This window comes from Leucoraja erinacea, chromosome 9, assembly GCF_028641065.1.
Source record: "Leucoraja erinacea ecotype New England chromosome 9, Leri_hhj_1, whole genome shotgun sequence".
NCBI lineage: Eukaryota > Metazoa > Chordata > Chondrichthyes > Rajiformes > Rajidae > Leucoraja > Leucoraja erinaceus.
In genome coordinates, this window is record NC_073385.1 from 28,204,137 (window position 1) to 28,221,637 (window position 17,501).

Sequence of the window (17,501 nt, forward strand, 5' to 3'; positions counted from 1 at the left end):
CAGAGTGTCAGGAGCCTGAGAACCGTGAACTCTAACTTCTTCCCAAAGCTCTTGAGCATTGCACAACACTAAGGCACAGCCCTACCTCTGCAACAATCTACCATGGACTTGTTTTGTTTGCACTATGGATTTTGTTTTTTGCACGACCATGGTCTGATTACTTGAAGACGTATTTCCTTTCATGTCTCAGTTTAGTTTGGAGATGCAGCAGGGAAATAGGCCCAACGGCCCCTCGAATCCACGCTGACCAGCGATCACCCATTCCCACTAGTTCTGTTATCCCACTTTTGCAACCAGTCCCTGCACACTCAGGGAAATTTACAGAGGGCAATTAGCCTGCAATTCTGCACTTTTTAGGCATGTGGGAGGAGACAGGGGCACCCAGAGGAAATTCATGAGGTCACAGGGAGAACTTGCAAACTCCACACAAAGACAGCACCCAAAATCAGGATCGAATCCAGGTCTCTCCGCTGTGAGGCAGTACTTGGATTACTGATTATTAATTTATTGTAATATTAATTCTTGTACATTTATCTGTGTGTTTTTGCCTGTAAAATTGAAAGAGTTAATAATTGCATTATTCTGTAACCCAGGGCATATAACAATGAAACACTTGTGTCAATACTGTTGCTTCTTATCACCTGATCTGCTTTAACCTGCCACCATATGGTCTTTTGTCTTGCACCTTGCTCTGACTTTAAACTGTACACTCTCCACCTCCCCTTCCAGTTCACGAAGGTCACTGACCCAAAATGTTGACTCGTTTCTCTTTCTGCAGATGCTGCTTAACTGCCTAAGTTTTTCCAGCATTTCGGGGTCCGTTTCAGATTCCAACAACAACAGTATTATTTGTCTTCCTATACACGCACATATGTTGCAAAAGGAAACCTGAATTGTTTAACATTGAGGAAATAACATTATCCTGAATGGAAATGACCGGAATTTCTTTGCATGGTTTAGACTGAAGCGTTTTGCAGGTTTAGAAACATAGAAACATAGAAATTAGGTGCAGGAGTAGGCCATTCAGCCCTTCGAGCCTGCACCGCCATTCAATATGATCATGGCTGATCATCCAACTCAGTATCCCGTACCTGCCTTCTCTCCATACCCCCTGATCCCCTTAGCCACAAGGGCCACATCTAACTCCCTCTTAATATAGCCAATGAACTGGCCTCAACTACCCTCTGTGGCAGAGAGTTCCAGAGATTCACCACTCTCTGTGAAAAAAAGTTCTTCTCAAAGTTTAAAAGTCTAAAAGTTTAAATCAAGTTTATCATCCAATGTCTTCTTGTAGTGATTTATTGCTTTGCCATGTTGTATTATCTGTCAGACAGGAAGAACAATGATGCTGGATAATGCCGTGAGATACGTGGTAAAGTCTGCTTTCATATCAGAGTTCACTGTGAACCTTCTGCTGCATCTTGTTGTCCTGAACTGTAGGTCTGTTCAGTGTCTCAGGCAAGGTCTCTCTTTCAGGCTCAGCAGCAGATTCTATGCGATCCTTCGCCTCATCAACACCGCTTGTCACCTCTGCCTCGCCTTCCCCCTCATTGGCATCATCCCACTTTGCAGAGTCGGGTGTCCTCTGCTTTGCAAATCCAGGACGTACAGCATCCATCATGGCCAGGAAGTCATAAGCAGCTTGTGGCGGTGTCCACTTCTTATCCTGGAGCACATCTGCAAAGGCAAATTCATAAAAACACCTTCAAACTGGTTCCTGATAATAATCACATAGCTCAGCTTGGACTTTCCTGGTCATAGTTCTATACTTTTTTTTACTGACCCTGCAGAAGTGAACCTTCAACGAAAAAGGGAAAGATACTCCTCCTTCCAGGCCAGGACTGTGCTGCTCAGACAAGCCCAAGATCGCCAGGTCCACCACACGTGCATCCTGAGGATGAGGGACAGTGCCCCCATTCAGCACTGGACTTGTTTGTTTCTTGTAAATAAAGCATATCATGTGCAAGTTTTGGTGTGTCACTGCCAAACCTGGCGTCATCCTCGACACCACGACTCCATGACGGAAAATATTCCCAGGATTACATGTACATAGAAACACCCTATTCACTGTGATAATTACCAAGGGCTCCTCCATTACTCATTAATGACTTAAACATTACATCCCACTCACTTAAGCATTTCCAGGGTTAGAGATGCCACAAGTCTGGCTAATCATCATTTATTAGAATTAACATTTGACAAAAATATCCATTGTGAAATGTAATTCTTGGCCTCTGGTTATTTCTCCACAAGCAAATCTATTACACAACAGCTGTTTATTGCAAGTGAATGTTTTTGAGACCTGCCAAACAAAATTAGTGATGAGAAATGCTGTAGCAGGCATTAAAAATACCCATTCATCAGCCTATTGTGCAATAAACAGCGGTCAGGCATATTAACCAGAAGTGCAAAATGGTCTTATCTTCTGGTTTTGTTTTATCTGCAAACTCATTTATAAAATTGGTTTCTGTGCCATTCAAGTCTTCCTTGTTTTGGATGCATTAAATCAGAAGATTTAAGGGCCTGTCCCACTTTCACGAGTTATTCACGAATTCTCCCGAGTTTTCCCCTTGATTCAAACTCGCAGAATGTTCGTAACAGGTCCGTAGGAGGTCGTAGATATATCGTAGCGGCCCGTTATACTGGCCGCAGGTACTCGTGGCATCAGGTAAGACGGGCCGTATTTTCCAGCCATGTAAAAAATGTCCACAAGTAAAAAATGGTCGGGATGAAATAAATTGCACCTTTTTACTCGTAAGGAGGGCATCGAAATAGTCGTGGGAATTCGTTGACACACTCGTAGGAGTTCATAGGAGTTTGTGAACATAGTCATGGAAGGTCATAGGAGTTCATAGATTACCACGATCTTGATATTTTGTTTTAGGTCCTTTAAACTCGATAGAGGTCGTGAAAGTGGGACAGGCCCTTTAAGAGTCTTGCAGCATGAAACTAGCCCTTCGGTTCCACTCTCCCATGCCAACTAGGATGCCCCATCCAAGCTAGTCCCATTTGCCCTTGTCTGGCCCATAGAAAGATTTATACAAACCCGAGGTGCAATTTTTTTTTCACACACACAAGGGTATATTCGTGGCCTACCAGCGGGCTTGGAGCGCCGTTTCCTGGCGGGGACCGCCCAGCACCTCAGCCTCAGTGGCGGCACAGCGCTGGAGCGCTATCATGGAGCGGAGCGGGCGATGCCTTGCCTGGGTCGCCGCGCTGGAGCGTCGTGCTGGAGCTCCGGTGAGCTGGACCACCAAAAGCAACACCTCCGGGCTGCGGGTCTGCAGAGCGATGCGGGCCTGCAGAGCGATGCGGGCGGCGGCGATTTCAACATCGGGAGCCTGGGAGCTCCAAACCGGCGCGGCCTTGTCGGCTCCGGAAGCCGCGGTCTACAGCTTGGAAGCGGCCGTTCCAGGTGGCCCAGCCACTGAGAGGGCTTTCCCGACGCCGGGGCAAGACCACCCGGTGAGAACGGCCAGGAACATCGGGCCTCCGTAGAGGCAACTGCGGTGGCAGGCCTGACTTTGGGTGAACTTGGGATAGGGACTGGACATTGTGCCTTCCCCCACAGTGGCAACCATTGTGGGGGGATGATTTTCTGTCTCTACGTAATCCTGTTAGTCTGTGTCCAAGATGGCTGCCGTGAAGGGAGAGTGGACGCTGGCGCGCTTTGGCTGCCGCTGCTCTCTCTTCACATTGTGTTTTTGATTTTTTGTTTTCGGACTGAATTATGTTTTTAATTTGTGTTTCTGTGTTGTCTTTATTATTTATTTTATTCTGATTATATGTTTTTTATTCCTGTTAATCTTTGTAAGGTGTCCTTGAGATGTCTGAAAGGCGCCCAAAAATAAAATTTATTATTATTATTATTATATGGAACAAGCCACCAGAGGAAGTATTGTACAGTAGCAACATTTAAAAGACGTTTGGACAGGTAAACGGATAGGAAACGTTCAGTAAGATGTGGGCCAAACGGGGGTAAATGGGACATGCCTGGATGAGGCATCTTGGTCGGCATGGACGAGTGGTGCCAAGGGGCTGTTTCTGTGCTGAGACTATGGCAGGATTTAGCAGATATACATCATTGTGAGTCATGGAAGTACAATGAGAATGAAATGAAATTTGATGCTAATCTTAAATGGCAGCAAGGTTTGTTTGGTGGATTTATTCAAACCTGTTAAAATTATAAATTAAACAGATCACAAGAATTAACCAATAAACTCAAGATATTAAAACGTCTTGCAGCTCCTTGCATCATCTCATGGCCTTGAATTACATTAAATTGTTGCAGAGACACAAAATCAATACAATTTGCACTCACATAAACTCAGCGGTATAACTATTCCAGTATTTGACTGTGGTTTAAATAGCATACAAACGAGTGTGGGAAAGTTACCTCAAGTATAAGTATGCCTCAGTTGTCAATGTGAAATTCCAGTTATTTTATGGACTCGGTAAATCCCCACCTCCAGCCTGCTGTTAATACTTAGTTCCAGCCTTCTTTGTTTGTCTGGCCAATCATTTCCTTGGAATTACAATGTATTTCTAACATAAATTTTGCAGATAACCCATCTGACAGTTGGCTCAGTGTGTAGAAAGAAACTGCAGATGGTGATTTAAACCGAAGATAGACACAAAATGCTGGAGTAACTCAGCGGGACAGGCAGCATCTCTGGAGAGAAGAAATGGGTGACACTTCAAAGTCGAGACCCTTCTTCAGACTGCTATATCTTCATTCAGCAGTCTGAAGAAGGGTCTCCACCCGAAGCGTCATCCATTCCTTCTCTCCAGAGATGCTGCCTGTCCCGCTGAGTTACTTCAGCATTTTGTGTCTATTGACAGTTGGCTCAGTTGCTTGGACACTTGTTCAGGAGTCAGTGGCTAAGGTTGCAGGTTCCATTATATCTTGGAGCATCCTTGAGGATCCTTGTCTGACGTGCCATCTATACAATGAGACATTAAAACAACATTGGTCTATTGTAGTGAAGTGAACAACATTGGTCTATTGTAGACTCTTTAATGTTATTTGGAAGAAAGCAAGGAATTTTACAAGTCCCTGGACTAAATTCCTCCTCCAATGAATGCCACAAAAGTAAACAGACAGAGTAGTTATTTCCTTTCTGTAGAAAGTACACAACCACTTGGACGTTTGGAAAAATATTTTACAGCTTGTTAGGCATTTTGAGAAGTGAAGCAAATCAAAGCTGTTCTTGCTCAGTTTTTCTTCAACTGTAAGCAAATGTTTACCATCCAATTGTAAAACCTATGACGCAACTTAAAAACTGTGCTTTGGGACTTTCCATGGTTTGCACATTAGAAAAGCCTCGAAATAAAGTTTGACATCAGAAGTGTAATAGGAGACAGAGACAAACATCAATGCAGTTTGGGATTGCCTTCAAACACCACAAAACAATGCCTTCAGCGTCACAATTGCACATAACATAAGTGGTATTAAACAGGATTTAACACCAAGCTATTTAAGGATTTGTAATGACAGATAATCAAAAGGTAGGGTAAAGAGAGAGGGTTTTAATACATTTCTGAAAAGAGGAACGAGCTTATGGCATTGGCATCTAGAGACACCTGCTCTAGGTGGCTTGATTAACAGTGAGGTTCATCAAGAGGTCATAGGAAGAGTGCCGATATTTCAGAAGATGGTTAGTGTGGAAGAAGTTTCAGAGATTGGGAGGGGCAAGGTCAAAATGGGATTTGAAATAAGGATCAGAATATTAAAGTTGCTGCTTAACTGGAAGTTAATGCAGCACTTGGGTCAAGAATTAATATAATTTAATTAAATATGGGAGGCGGTAAGGAGATTTCCGGAGAACCTTAAAAATTTTTTTTGTGAGGTAATGAGTAGGAGAAGTCAACCAGGAGTGCGTGGGATCAGTCATAGGTAGAGATAAAAAAAGTTCAAGCAAAGTGTGTATATTCTTGGGAAAAAGGACTTCCCAGTAATGTGCTCTAAAAGGCATCTCCGCATCAGGTGTGTTACTAAAGTTACAAACAACATGACTCGGTCTCAAATAAATGCTAAAAACGGGGGTGAGCCCAATGTCAACGGATGGACAGTGCTGAAATTGAATTGCTCATATACTAATGCATACTTAAGGTGAAAGGGGCAAAGTGTAAAGGAGACTAGACTAAGTGGGACCCGTTGGGCACCAATCACATGGGAGGCCTGGTCCCCCAATGCAACCCATTCCCCAATGCAATATTCCTCCATGTTGTGGGACAGGGGGTGGTGTGGGGGAGGGGGGGGTGGTATGGGGGAGGGGGTGGTTTGGGGGCGGGGTTGGTGTGGGGGAGAGGGGTGATGTGGGAGAGGTGGGTGGTTTGGGGGAGGAGGTGGTGTGGAAGGGGGGTGGTGTGGGGGGGTGGGTGGTGGTGTGGGGGAGGTGGGTGGTGGACCGGGTGTGGTGGAGGGGAGGTGGTGTGGGGGAGGGGAGGGGTGGTGTGGGGGGGGGAGGGGGGGGGGGGGGGGGGGTGTGTGTGGGGAGGAGGATGCGTGGGGAGGAGGAGGATATGGGGAAGAGGGGAAGGGGAAAGGGGGAATGTGTGGGGAGGAGGGGGAGTGGGAAAGTGGGCTGTGTTTGGGGGGGGGGGGGGGGGGTGTGTGGAGGGGAGGGACTTCACTCAGTGGCCAATCGTTTCAGGTCGAGACCATTCTTCAGACATGAATGGTCTCAGCCGATGAAATAAGACAGCTGTTACACCAAAGATAGACACAAAATGCTGATTGACTCAGCGGGACAGGCAGCAACTCTGGAGAGAAGGAATGGGTGGAGTTTCGGATCGAGACCCTTTAGACTCAGTCTTCGGGTCTGAAGAATGGTCTCGACTCGAAACGTCACTCATTCCTTCTCTCCAGAGATGCTGCCTGTTGCGTTGAGTTACTGCAGCTTTTTGGGTCCATCTTCGGTTAAAACAGATTGCAGATTATCTGGTGTTTTGAGTGTGGGAGCTTGTGTGGGTTACGCAGGCAACCAGACGGTATTACTGTGTTTAAACAAAAAGTAAAACGTGCTTCTTGTTGTCAAGGAGTGGGAGGAGATAAAATTATTGGTTGTCATGCCCACTTGTCATCGGCCCGCCAGGGAATTTGTGTGTGTGCCCCCCCCCATGTTTTAAAAGCGATTTACTATAGCTGCCAATGCCCTGAGCCGTCTGTCCCCGCGGCCAGGGGGTGAATCACCCCCGTGTGAGTCGGGGTGCGGGGGGGGGGTGGTGAATCACCATGGTGCGGGGGTTGGGGTCCAATGGCGTTGCATCGCGGTCAGTGACTCTGGGTGGGTGGACCAGCCTGTCCCACACCTCTGTTCCACCTGGCCCCGTGTGTGTGCGCGCTGTCGACTCGCAGCCCGTCACAGTGCGGCCGCATAGGGGAGACGAGGCGGAGGGCGGCCCTGGCTGTGGGAGAGTGGGGGCTGTCCCGTGGGATGTGATTCCTTCGGCCACTTACAAATTGGTGCTCGGGTTCAGATTGCCCAGTCACCTATTGCTTGTGTGGGAAAATGACCCCCACCCTCCCGTCTCCACCGGCCAGTGATGTGATGGACGTGGGACTCTGGTCCAATCGCTGACAAGTCCCCCCCCCCCCCCCCCCCCCTCCCAGCGACGTCATGTCCGTTATTGAACTTTTCGGCAGAGCGCACTTTCGGTGAGATTGCTTTTAGGCGTCCCGTCCTTTCGGTTAGTTGGCTTTTCGGCCTTGTTTCCGTTCAGTTATTTTGTGTCCACTTCTTTGCTTCAGCTTCTCGTCCTTCGACGCCACGTCCGGTTACCCTCCATCCTTCACCAGCCATATAACCTTTTAAAATTATGGTATTTTTGATTAGTACAGGTGTCAGAGGTTATGGGCAGAAGGCAGGAGAATGGGGTTGGGAGGGAGAGATAGATCAGCTATGATTGAATGGCAGAGTAGACGATGGGCCGAATGGCCTAATTCTACTATCACATGATCTTATTCCATGTCCATTGAACCATAACAGAAGGCGGCAAAAAATGGCAACATCCAGAATGTCGTTGTCTTGGCCGTGTGTCTGGCCTTCTCTCACCTCCCTGTGAGAGTTACACATTGAACAAACAGGAGAGCTGAGAATATGCATCCACATGGTCCTATTATGCATTGTAAAGGAAGACAAAGACACTGCTGTTAACTTAAATCCTTTGACAATCTCCATTTTACTTACTGTTGGGTTGCTCCAGTCCCAGCTGCACCTTCTTTAACCAGGAAAGCACATTCACTCGTGAAATAACCTGATCTTCTGGAAATGCAAACACAGGGCTTCCAGAGCTCAGTTTCACTAAGATAAGTGCTGGTAGCTGCGGGAGGTAGTTCAAGTATATTTGAAGGATCTCTTTTCCAACTTGTGTCTTTCGCCTTGTTGGTATAAAAGTATGGGAAATTTGTTATTTGTTATAAAAAATTGTTATAAATATAAAAATATTGTGGATAAAATTACTTGACCACAACACAATGAAATACACTATAGTGAAACATAACTACTAGAGTGAAATGTATTCAACTACAATCAAATGTACTATCAAATACTAGAAGGCATAGCTTTAAAGTGAAAGGGGCAAAGTTCAGAGGAAATGTGCGGGGCAATTTATTTTTGCACAGAAGATTGTGACTGCCTGCCCCTCTTTGTCAGGGTGGTGGTGGAGGCACATATGATAGTGGCATATAAGAGAATTTTGTATAGGTATTTTGATATGCAGGGAACAAAGGAATGTGGATTATGTGCAGGCAGATAAAAGAGATGGTCATGGCATCATGTTTAGCACAGACATTGTGGGCCGATGGACCAGTTCCTGTACTGCGCTATTCTATGTTTGATGAAAATATTGGATTTAATTTATGTTATTAATGAGGAACGATACAGGTTATATACTTAGAAACAACACAGATTAAATGATTTTTGAAATCATTATTTATGAAATTAGAGGAAGTGTTACAATGAGATCTACCCGACAAGTCACACAACATTTAAATTAAATCCACAACTTCAAACATTTGATAAACATATAATAAAACTGAATGACCAGAGCAGTTCAAACCAATATTTATATTTTACGTGACACTGTTATTATCATTTGTGGTAGCAAAAGCTGCCAAATGCCCTCTTTTCACTCTGAATGATTTAATTATCGAACGTAAATCAAAATTTAATTTGACAATTTAAATAACATACTTAATTTCACTGCACATCTCGTATGTGTATGTGACAAATAAACTTGACTTGACGACTTAATGGATGAATTGTCTGTTTAAAAACAATTATTGTACAAGATGGCAATTCAATAATATAAAACATTAAAAATCAATGGGAACACAGCGATTCATTGTTGATTTATGATCACAATCTGGCATTGATTGCATTTCCATTTGTGGATATTTGTGCTTCAATTGAATGAAGAAAATAACAAATGAATTGGTGAAGGTGGCCTTATTGAAGATAAAATAAATATATGAGTTCTGCCTAAACTAAATGAAGAAGCTGATATCCTTCTGGCTTTACTCATTGAATTAATGAACAATCAAGTGAATATAAATATGAAATACAAGATTTTCATTGTTCACTCTGTGGCATGGTTCCCCTTTGCTCATTTTCACAACTATCATTTAGAACAATAATCATTCTATTCCAAGTCCATATATGGCTGGAGATTGATAAAGACTTGCTCCAAGAAGGATTATAAAATAGTTTTGACATTGTTTATAAATAATGATATACTTTATGGTTGAATGCATCAACTCCTAAAAATGGTAACATCAGAGCACAAATAAGTAATCCATTGAAATGCAAACATTTATTAACCATACAACAGATTAGATTTCAGTTCCCTCTGCTCCCTGGAACATGATACCAGTGGATAGGGTTGGGAGTTGCCCAATCTTCATACATAGAATAAACAAAGCATTGGAAGATTGGGTTTTGTGATGGTGTTGTGTTGGTTCATCAAATAAGGTAAGGCCCTGTCCCACTTACGTGTGTTTGGCACGCAAATTACACGACCTCGTCGTCGCGTTGAGGCGCACGGGCATCGTGTGGGGCCGGTCCCACTGAGAAGCGTGGATGGCTATGGAGTTGTGCGTGGTATCGCGCAGCGCTCCGGGAATTTGTACCGAACAAAATCTTTGCGCGCCACCGGCCTGTCGAGTAACTGATGGCCAAAGTGGGACAGGCCTAAGACCCTGGCGTGAAGCAACGTCTCACCTCCAACAGCAGTAAAAGCAGGCAAACGGTCGTCGAGCTCGGCCTGGGGCTCACGGCCATTGCGGATCCGGATCCGCCCCCACTCCTACTCCCAGAGCGGGGCCAAGAAAATTGAAAATAGACAGAAAATGCAGGAGTAACTCAGCGGGTCCGGCAGCATCTCTGGAGAGAAGGAATGGATGGCGTTTCGGATCAAGACCCTTCTTTCAGTCTGAAGAAGAGTCTCAACCCGAAAAGTCATGCATTGCTTCTCTCCAGAGATGCTGCCGGTCCCGCTGAGTTACCCCTGCATTTTGTGTCCATCTTCAAATGACGTCACGCGCTCCAGACGGCTGTGAGGGCGCATGAAGACGCGCACGACTCTCGCAGGACTGTCGCGCCACAACACGACGACGAGGTCGCGTAATTAGCGTGCCAAGGAGGGACAGGGGCTGTACGCTGTAATGACCTGAAATCAAGATTGAAAGCATTGGAAAGGAAACGGTCCCGCTGAGTTACCCCTGCATTTTGTGTCCATCTTCAAATGACGTCACGCGCTCCAGACGGCTGTGCGGGCGCATGAAGACGCGCACGACTCTCGCAGGACTGTCGCGCCACAACACGACGACGAGGTCGCGTAATTAGCGTGCCAAGGACACGTAGGTGGGACAGGGGCTGTACGCTGTAATGACCTGAAATCAAGATTGAAAGCATTGGAAAGGAAACCAGGTCAGAGGGTGACTAAAGTTGTAAAAGAACCTGGAAATTCAGTGCTTGCATCCATACCCTGCCTGGATAAGCCACATTTTGGACGCTCACAGTGGCATGGAGGTGGCACAGTGGCATGGCTAGTAGAGCTGCTGCATCTCAGCGCCAGAGATCCAGGTTCAATCTTGACTTGGGTGCTGTCGGTGTGGAGTTTGCATGTTCTCCCTGTGACTGCGTGGAGTTCCCCTGGGTGCTTAGTTTCCTCCTTCATCCCAAAGGCATGTGTGGGAACCTGTTTTGCTATGTTTTTAGATGTCGTTTTGTTTTCTTGTCTTTTTTTTTTTGTGCGCTTGGGTTTTTGTTTCCCTTTTTTTTGCCTTTGTTGTCTTTTTTCTTTTATCTGGTTCTGTTTTTACTGACAACTCTTTTTTTTATCTATTTCTACAGCGTGTGTTGTTGTTTGACTGTTTTTTTTGTTTTTGTTTTTTTTTGGTTTTTTTTATTTATGTCAGGTGTTCTTCTAGAGTTTTGGTGAGTAGAGGAGGGGTGCTCAGCACACAGCCTTGTGTAGGTTCTTGCGGTATTTTTTTTTCAAAACTGATGGGATCCATTGTGGGGGGTAGGCAGCTTTTGAGGTGTGCCAGGACCAGCCTCTCGAAGCACTGGTGATGAGGGGGTTAAGTGCAACGGGGCGGAAGTCGTTGAGGCTTGCCGCAGTGGAGTGTTTTGGCACTGGCACGATGGAGGTGGCTTTAAGGCAAGTAATTAGTGCTGTAACTTGCCCCTTATGTGCCACATGCGTCGGGGGGTCGGAGTTGTTGTTGAAGTTTAATTGAGCCCCTCTTCAGGGTTTCGAGCATATTTTCAGCAGTAGTCATGTTCTGATTCGTAGCGTGGTGCAGTGAAAAGCTTTTGTAGATGTGACAATAATAAACTAAACTAAACCTGCACACAAGGGGCAATTTACAGCGGTGATTTAAACCCGCATGTCTTTGGGATGAAGGAGGAAACCGGAGCAGTCAAGGAAAGTTCATGTAGTCATAGGGGGAAATATGTAAACTCCACACAGACAGCATCCTGGGATCAAACCTGGCACTCTAGCATTGAGATGAGTAGTAGAATCTAGGGGAAGTTGATGAGAATATGGTGAGAATAAAGTTATATTAGATCAGTATAAATGGGTGCTTGAAACGTGAAATTCGTCTTTTATGAATCTATCCTTGCTGTTCAAGCACAACTGAATTAAACCTTTGTCTTACAGGCAAAATTACAACAATTACAACTGCTAATACATTTTGCACATATAAAGAAAAAACATTTCAGTAACTAAACAAAAACAGGTCTTATATTCTAGTATCACTGACAAAAAAACAAGCCATGCCTATATTGATTTTTCTCTCAATTTATTATAAAACTTAGCAGGAATCGATGCCAGTGGCAATTTACTACAAAAGAAATAACTCACAGATCAATCCAGCATGTGATATAAATCTGCATACTTAATTTGGTAAACTCTGCAAGTTCTTCCTTGGTTTTCATGGTTATGCCGTCATCATTATCGATAAATAGAATGAGCAATGGTTTCAGTGGTTGGAAGTAGAAGGGGAGATTTTCCACTGTGAGTTCAGGCTAATGTTAAAAGAATAGCAACCTTTAGATTATCAAGTTCCAAAGAATCAGTATTGATAAAAACAGTCATAAAACATAGCATCATTGCAGATATCTACACCATTACTTTTCCGTTTCCCAATGTCGATGACTAATATGCTTTCTACACTTAAATATAATTCATCAGAGCACAAATAAGCACAAATAAGACTGCTCCCAGTTTCCTCCTTCATCCCAAACACATTGAACTGGATATGTTTATTGATCATTCAACAGATTAGAATACCTCATTATAATGGACCACAGGTGGGGATGGGAGCAAATGGTATCCATTATTGTCAATCATCTGCCATAACCAAGTAAGAGATTATCGAGTAATAGAGTATCGTTGTATAAGTAGTAGAAATAAACAATTGCAGATGCTGGTTAATACACAAAAGGACACAAAGTGCTGCAATAACTCAGCGGGTCAGGCAGCATCTCTGCTGAACATGGATAAGTGACATTTTGGGTCGAGACCCTTCTTCAGACTCCCGGTCTGGAACGGGGCCTGGAATCCAGGTGAGTTTACGGCCCCCATCTACTGGTGGCCAGAGGAGAGGCGAGGATTAGTAGAGTAATTAAGTAGTCATTGAGTGGTGGTGTGGGCGGGGATGGCATCAGCAGCCTGGCCTGGTGCTGAAGTCGGTCCGGTCGTCCACTACAACTGAAATCCGTTACAAACAGGTCCATAATAACTAGGGCTTAGTGTAGATTTCAATTCCCTCCGCTCAATGGTGGATAGGAAAGGTTTAGAGGGAATAGGACCAAATATGTGCAGGTGGGACTAGCATAGATGGGGCATCTTGGTCGGTTTGGTCAGAATAAGGAAAATACCGGAATATGTATTAACCTGTTCAAATGTTAACTTTCACCAATACTTACAAACGTTTCCAACATGGAACTTCTGATTGCAGATACAATAACGTCAGTGTTAGATTCCTCAAGCTGAACACCTAAGTGAGACTTTTCTTGCCTCGCAAACACAAGAGCTGGTGGTGCCACACCAAACTGCTGGGAGCTGCATGAAAATCCAACAATTAAAGTCAAGAATTAAGATAATGTAGCATTTACTGAACAATTGTAGCTTTTGGGAGGACTATTTTAAACTAAAACCAACATGTTTTTCTGGAAGATTGCATGGTTCATTTTATATTTGCAATAAAGGTGCATATATGTAATAATCTGCCTATATATTTATTAATATATAATTTGTACATTTCATCCCATTTTGATAACTATATTTTACAAACATCATTCAGGTGCACAACACAAATAATTGTTATCTAATGAATATAAATATGTTATTTGACTTAATCTTTAAAATCATTCTTTGTGAAATATGCCATATTCTACAGGCAAATTATTGGGCACAATTTCAAGAGTTAAGAGCGTTTATTTGCAATCTGTATCAGCAATGGAATAATGTGAATTCTTACTTACTGCAACTTTACAGGCCCATAAACGCAATAACACAAAGATAAATATATAATAATTCAACATTAATAACCATGATATTAGGTAGCCATAATAGAACAAAACTGAAGTGCACAATGCAACCAAAGACACAGTCCATAGATGATGTGTGTCTTGGCTGCACTACGTTTCAGATAGGTGTTAGTAAAAACACATGGCCTTGTATAATGATTTTAGAAATATTGATTTTAATACATGCAAGGCATACAATAATGTACAGGCTATAGCACAATTTAACAAAGCTCTGATCAGCTTGGCCAGGGAGCAAAAGCAATATGGGTTCACTGTAAGCAGAGCTAGATTGCATTCCAACGTCCCATTACTGCCCGGCAAAAATAACACAGAGCTCAAACCCTGCATCTCTGCAGCAAACTACACTGTGCTTTCCTTGGTCACATCCTACCCCGAATGTTACCGCATCACTTTCTCTGTCTGCCACAAATACCAGCAGTGGAATAATACCCGATTCCAGATAGATTTTGACACTATCCAATCCCCTAAGTGCTGCCTCCCATGACCTCTGGGCAAAGGTAAGACTGAGACCAGGGATTAGTAAAAGGCAAGATATGTGACAGTAATAAAATAAAATAAATACAAAATATTACTTCACAGCTATACAATCTAGTTTGATTTGTCTCTGAAATTCTCTGCCACAGAATGTAGTTGAGGCCAGTTCATTGGCTATATTTAAGAGGGAGTTAGATGTGACCCTTGTGGCTAAAGGGATCAGGGGGTATGGAGTGAAGGCAGGTACAGGATACTGAGTTGGATGATCAGCCATGATCATATTGAATGGCGGCGCAGGCTCGAAGGGCCGAATGGCCTTCTCCTGCACCTATTTTCTATGTTTCTATAAGTCAGGCACCTTAGTGTATGCACATAGAAATATCTGACATTTAAAATGGTTATAAAATATTAGTGCATTTCTCAGAACACAATTGATTACGAAATTTGAACACAGATTAAAATGTTAGGTATGGCTGATCAGAGATACACATCTTAAATTAGAAAATCTAGGCATTGCCACAAGCCTCATTTATCTGGAATGAAGAATGTCACATAACAACTTACAGATATGGATTATCATTTCCGACATAACTTCCAGGGATCACAGTGCCCCTCAGGGTATTAGCTGCTTCAGTGAAGGCATCGATCTCTGAAAAAATAAAGGCGTAAAGAATTTATAGCAATTACCCTGGTAGATAAATGGTTGTAAAATAAAATGTTTTACTGAAAGACAGAGCAGTTATGTCTTTAGATATTGCTGATATTGTCTCACATGTTGTGTGAACATAATTGACCCGCCCGTCAAGCTTTCCTGTGACCAATTTTTTTTTTCCATTTGAATTTTGGGTTTGGCGGTGAAATGATTCCAAGATTTCAGATTTAGTCATAATGATTTATTCTGAGGCTGCCAACCCAGACCGGGAATCCAACCTAAATAGACCTCTGCAACCCAATTCAATAAATTGGCTCTGCCAATCTATGTCAGGTGAAAGGAATAAAGTGTCTGCCCACTTTGGTAAGGTCCCATCTGGTCTCTTGATCAAAGTCAAAAGTTGGCTGTCAATGCTATCTGAATTCCCACCAGTAACTAGAGATGGACTTCCTCGATGGCAGCAGTGGAAGCTGAAGAGGAAAGTCGGCAGCTGAGAACGGTCCGCCATCGCACCTCCAGTCTGAGGTAGGAAGGGAATGGGAAATACTGCAGAGTCAGAGCTGGTAATCATTTCAGAATAGGTGTCGATTTTTAAACCTTGCTCAGATTCAAACGAAACACAATGTTTTCATACCTTTTCCACCAATGCCTCAACTTCCTAAGAAAGCTTAGGATGTTCAGCATGTCCCCAACAGCCCTCAACAACCTCTACAGATGTGCCGCAGAACACATTTTAACGGGATGCATCACAGCTTGGTTTGGGAACAGCTCCATCCAAGACCGCAAGAAATTGCAGCGAATTGTGGACGCAGCCCAGACCACTACACAAACCAACCTCCATTCCATTGACTCCATTTATATCTCACGCAAGGCCAGCAGCATAATCAAGGATGAGCTGCACCCTGGCCACTCCCTCGTCTACTCTCTCCCATCGGGCAAAAGGTATAGCAGTGTGGAAATGCACACCTCCAGATTCTGGGACTATTATCAGGCATTTGAACCATCCTACCGCAACCTGAGAGTAATCCTGAACTACTATTCCTTTATCATGCATCTGTACACTGTGAATGGCTTGACTGTAATCATGGATTGTCTTTCTACTGGCTGGTTAGCATGCAATAAAAGCTTTCACTGTATCTCGGTACACGTGACAATAAACTAAACTGTAATCCCCACACACTATAATCGGTCTGAAGAAGGGTCCCAACCCGAAACATCATCTGTCCATTCCCTCCACAGATGCTGCCTGACTCGCTGAGTTACTTCAGCACTTTGAGTCTTTTTTTACATACTATTGGGTTCAAATAGTAATACAAGGTCGGATTCCTAATCAATAATGCAGCATCTGGGTTGAACAAAATCACTGAATTTTGGCTGACAGCAAAGCGAGTGCAATGTAATTATAGTGGGTGATCAGTAACAAAGTTAATGTCATTGAAATACATATGGGATATGATCCTAAACTGGTCATAGAGAATTTGGACCATTCATTACATGGAAGTTGTAGGTTGAATCTTTAGCTTGTCGTTAAAGTTGACATGGACAGGGAGAAACCTTTTCCCAACGTGACAATGTGAAAATATCAAAGACTCGAAGGCATAGCTTAAATGTGAAAGAGGCAAAGTTTAAAGAAGCCACGCAGCCAGGGGTGGTGATTGAGGCAGATATAACAGTGGCATTTAAGAGGCCTTTAGACATGCACCTAGATATGCGGGGAATAGAGGTATATGGATTATGTGCATGCAGAAGAGATCAGTTTAACTTAGCATTATGTTCAGCACCGACATAGTGGGATGAGGGGTCTGTTCCTGTGCTTTACTGTTTTACAACAGAAAGCAGAATTCACTTCCTGCATCTTGGTCTTTTAGTCCTCCAAAATATTCCAAATGGAATTTAAACTGGAGGTGGTGGAGGGAGGACTTAAGCCAGAAAGGGTTATTGGGAAGAAAGAGCCACTTTAATCATCCTTGCATCACCCTTGAATTGATTCCAGATTCTGAATTTTTAAAACTTTTTTACCTTTTTCCATTTCTGGATTGAACAATCCTACAACGGAAAGGTGCTGATAGGGTTTGAGATCATCTTGCGATTCTCCATTTAGAAAGGCTTCAACATCTTCTGTTGTTGTTAACTGGACAGGATTAACTATTCTGCTCCTGTAATAAATAGCAAATGATGAGCATCAAACAACAACTCCCAGTGCACACAAAACTTTGTATATTACTAATAAATGTATTCTCAAAATTTCATTCCAGTAAAGGCACATAGGTGCCAGAATAATTACAAACTATATGGACACTCAACACTAA

General features: G+C 43.5%; 1 protein-coding gene across 3 annotated transcripts in view; it reads right to left on the reverse strand.

Moving 5' to 3' along the window:
- Positions 1-1,227: 1,227 nt before the first annotated feature.
- txndc16 (thioredoxin domain containing 16) overlaps positions 1,228-17,501 on the reverse strand; it is a 77,284-nt gene continuing 61,010 nt past the window's right edge. For all 3 annotated transcript variants that reach the window (XM_055640416.1, XM_055640417.1, XM_055640418.1), the window contains 6 exons: positions 17,212-17,348; positions 15,105-15,189; positions 13,443-13,578; positions 12,376-12,539; positions 8,193-8,383; positions 1,228-1,677 (listed from right to left, as the gene is read on the reverse strand). In XM_055640416.1, coding sequence (XP_055496391.1) covers positions 1,391-1,677; positions 8,193-8,383; positions 12,376-12,539; positions 13,443-13,578; positions 15,105-15,189; positions 17,212-17,348 — 1,000 coding nt within the window. In that variant the 3' untranslated portion in view covers positions 1,228-1,390. The remainder of the gene's footprint in view (positions 1,678-8,192; positions 8,384-12,375; positions 12,540-13,442; positions 13,579-15,104; positions 15,190-17,211; positions 17,349-17,501) is intronic.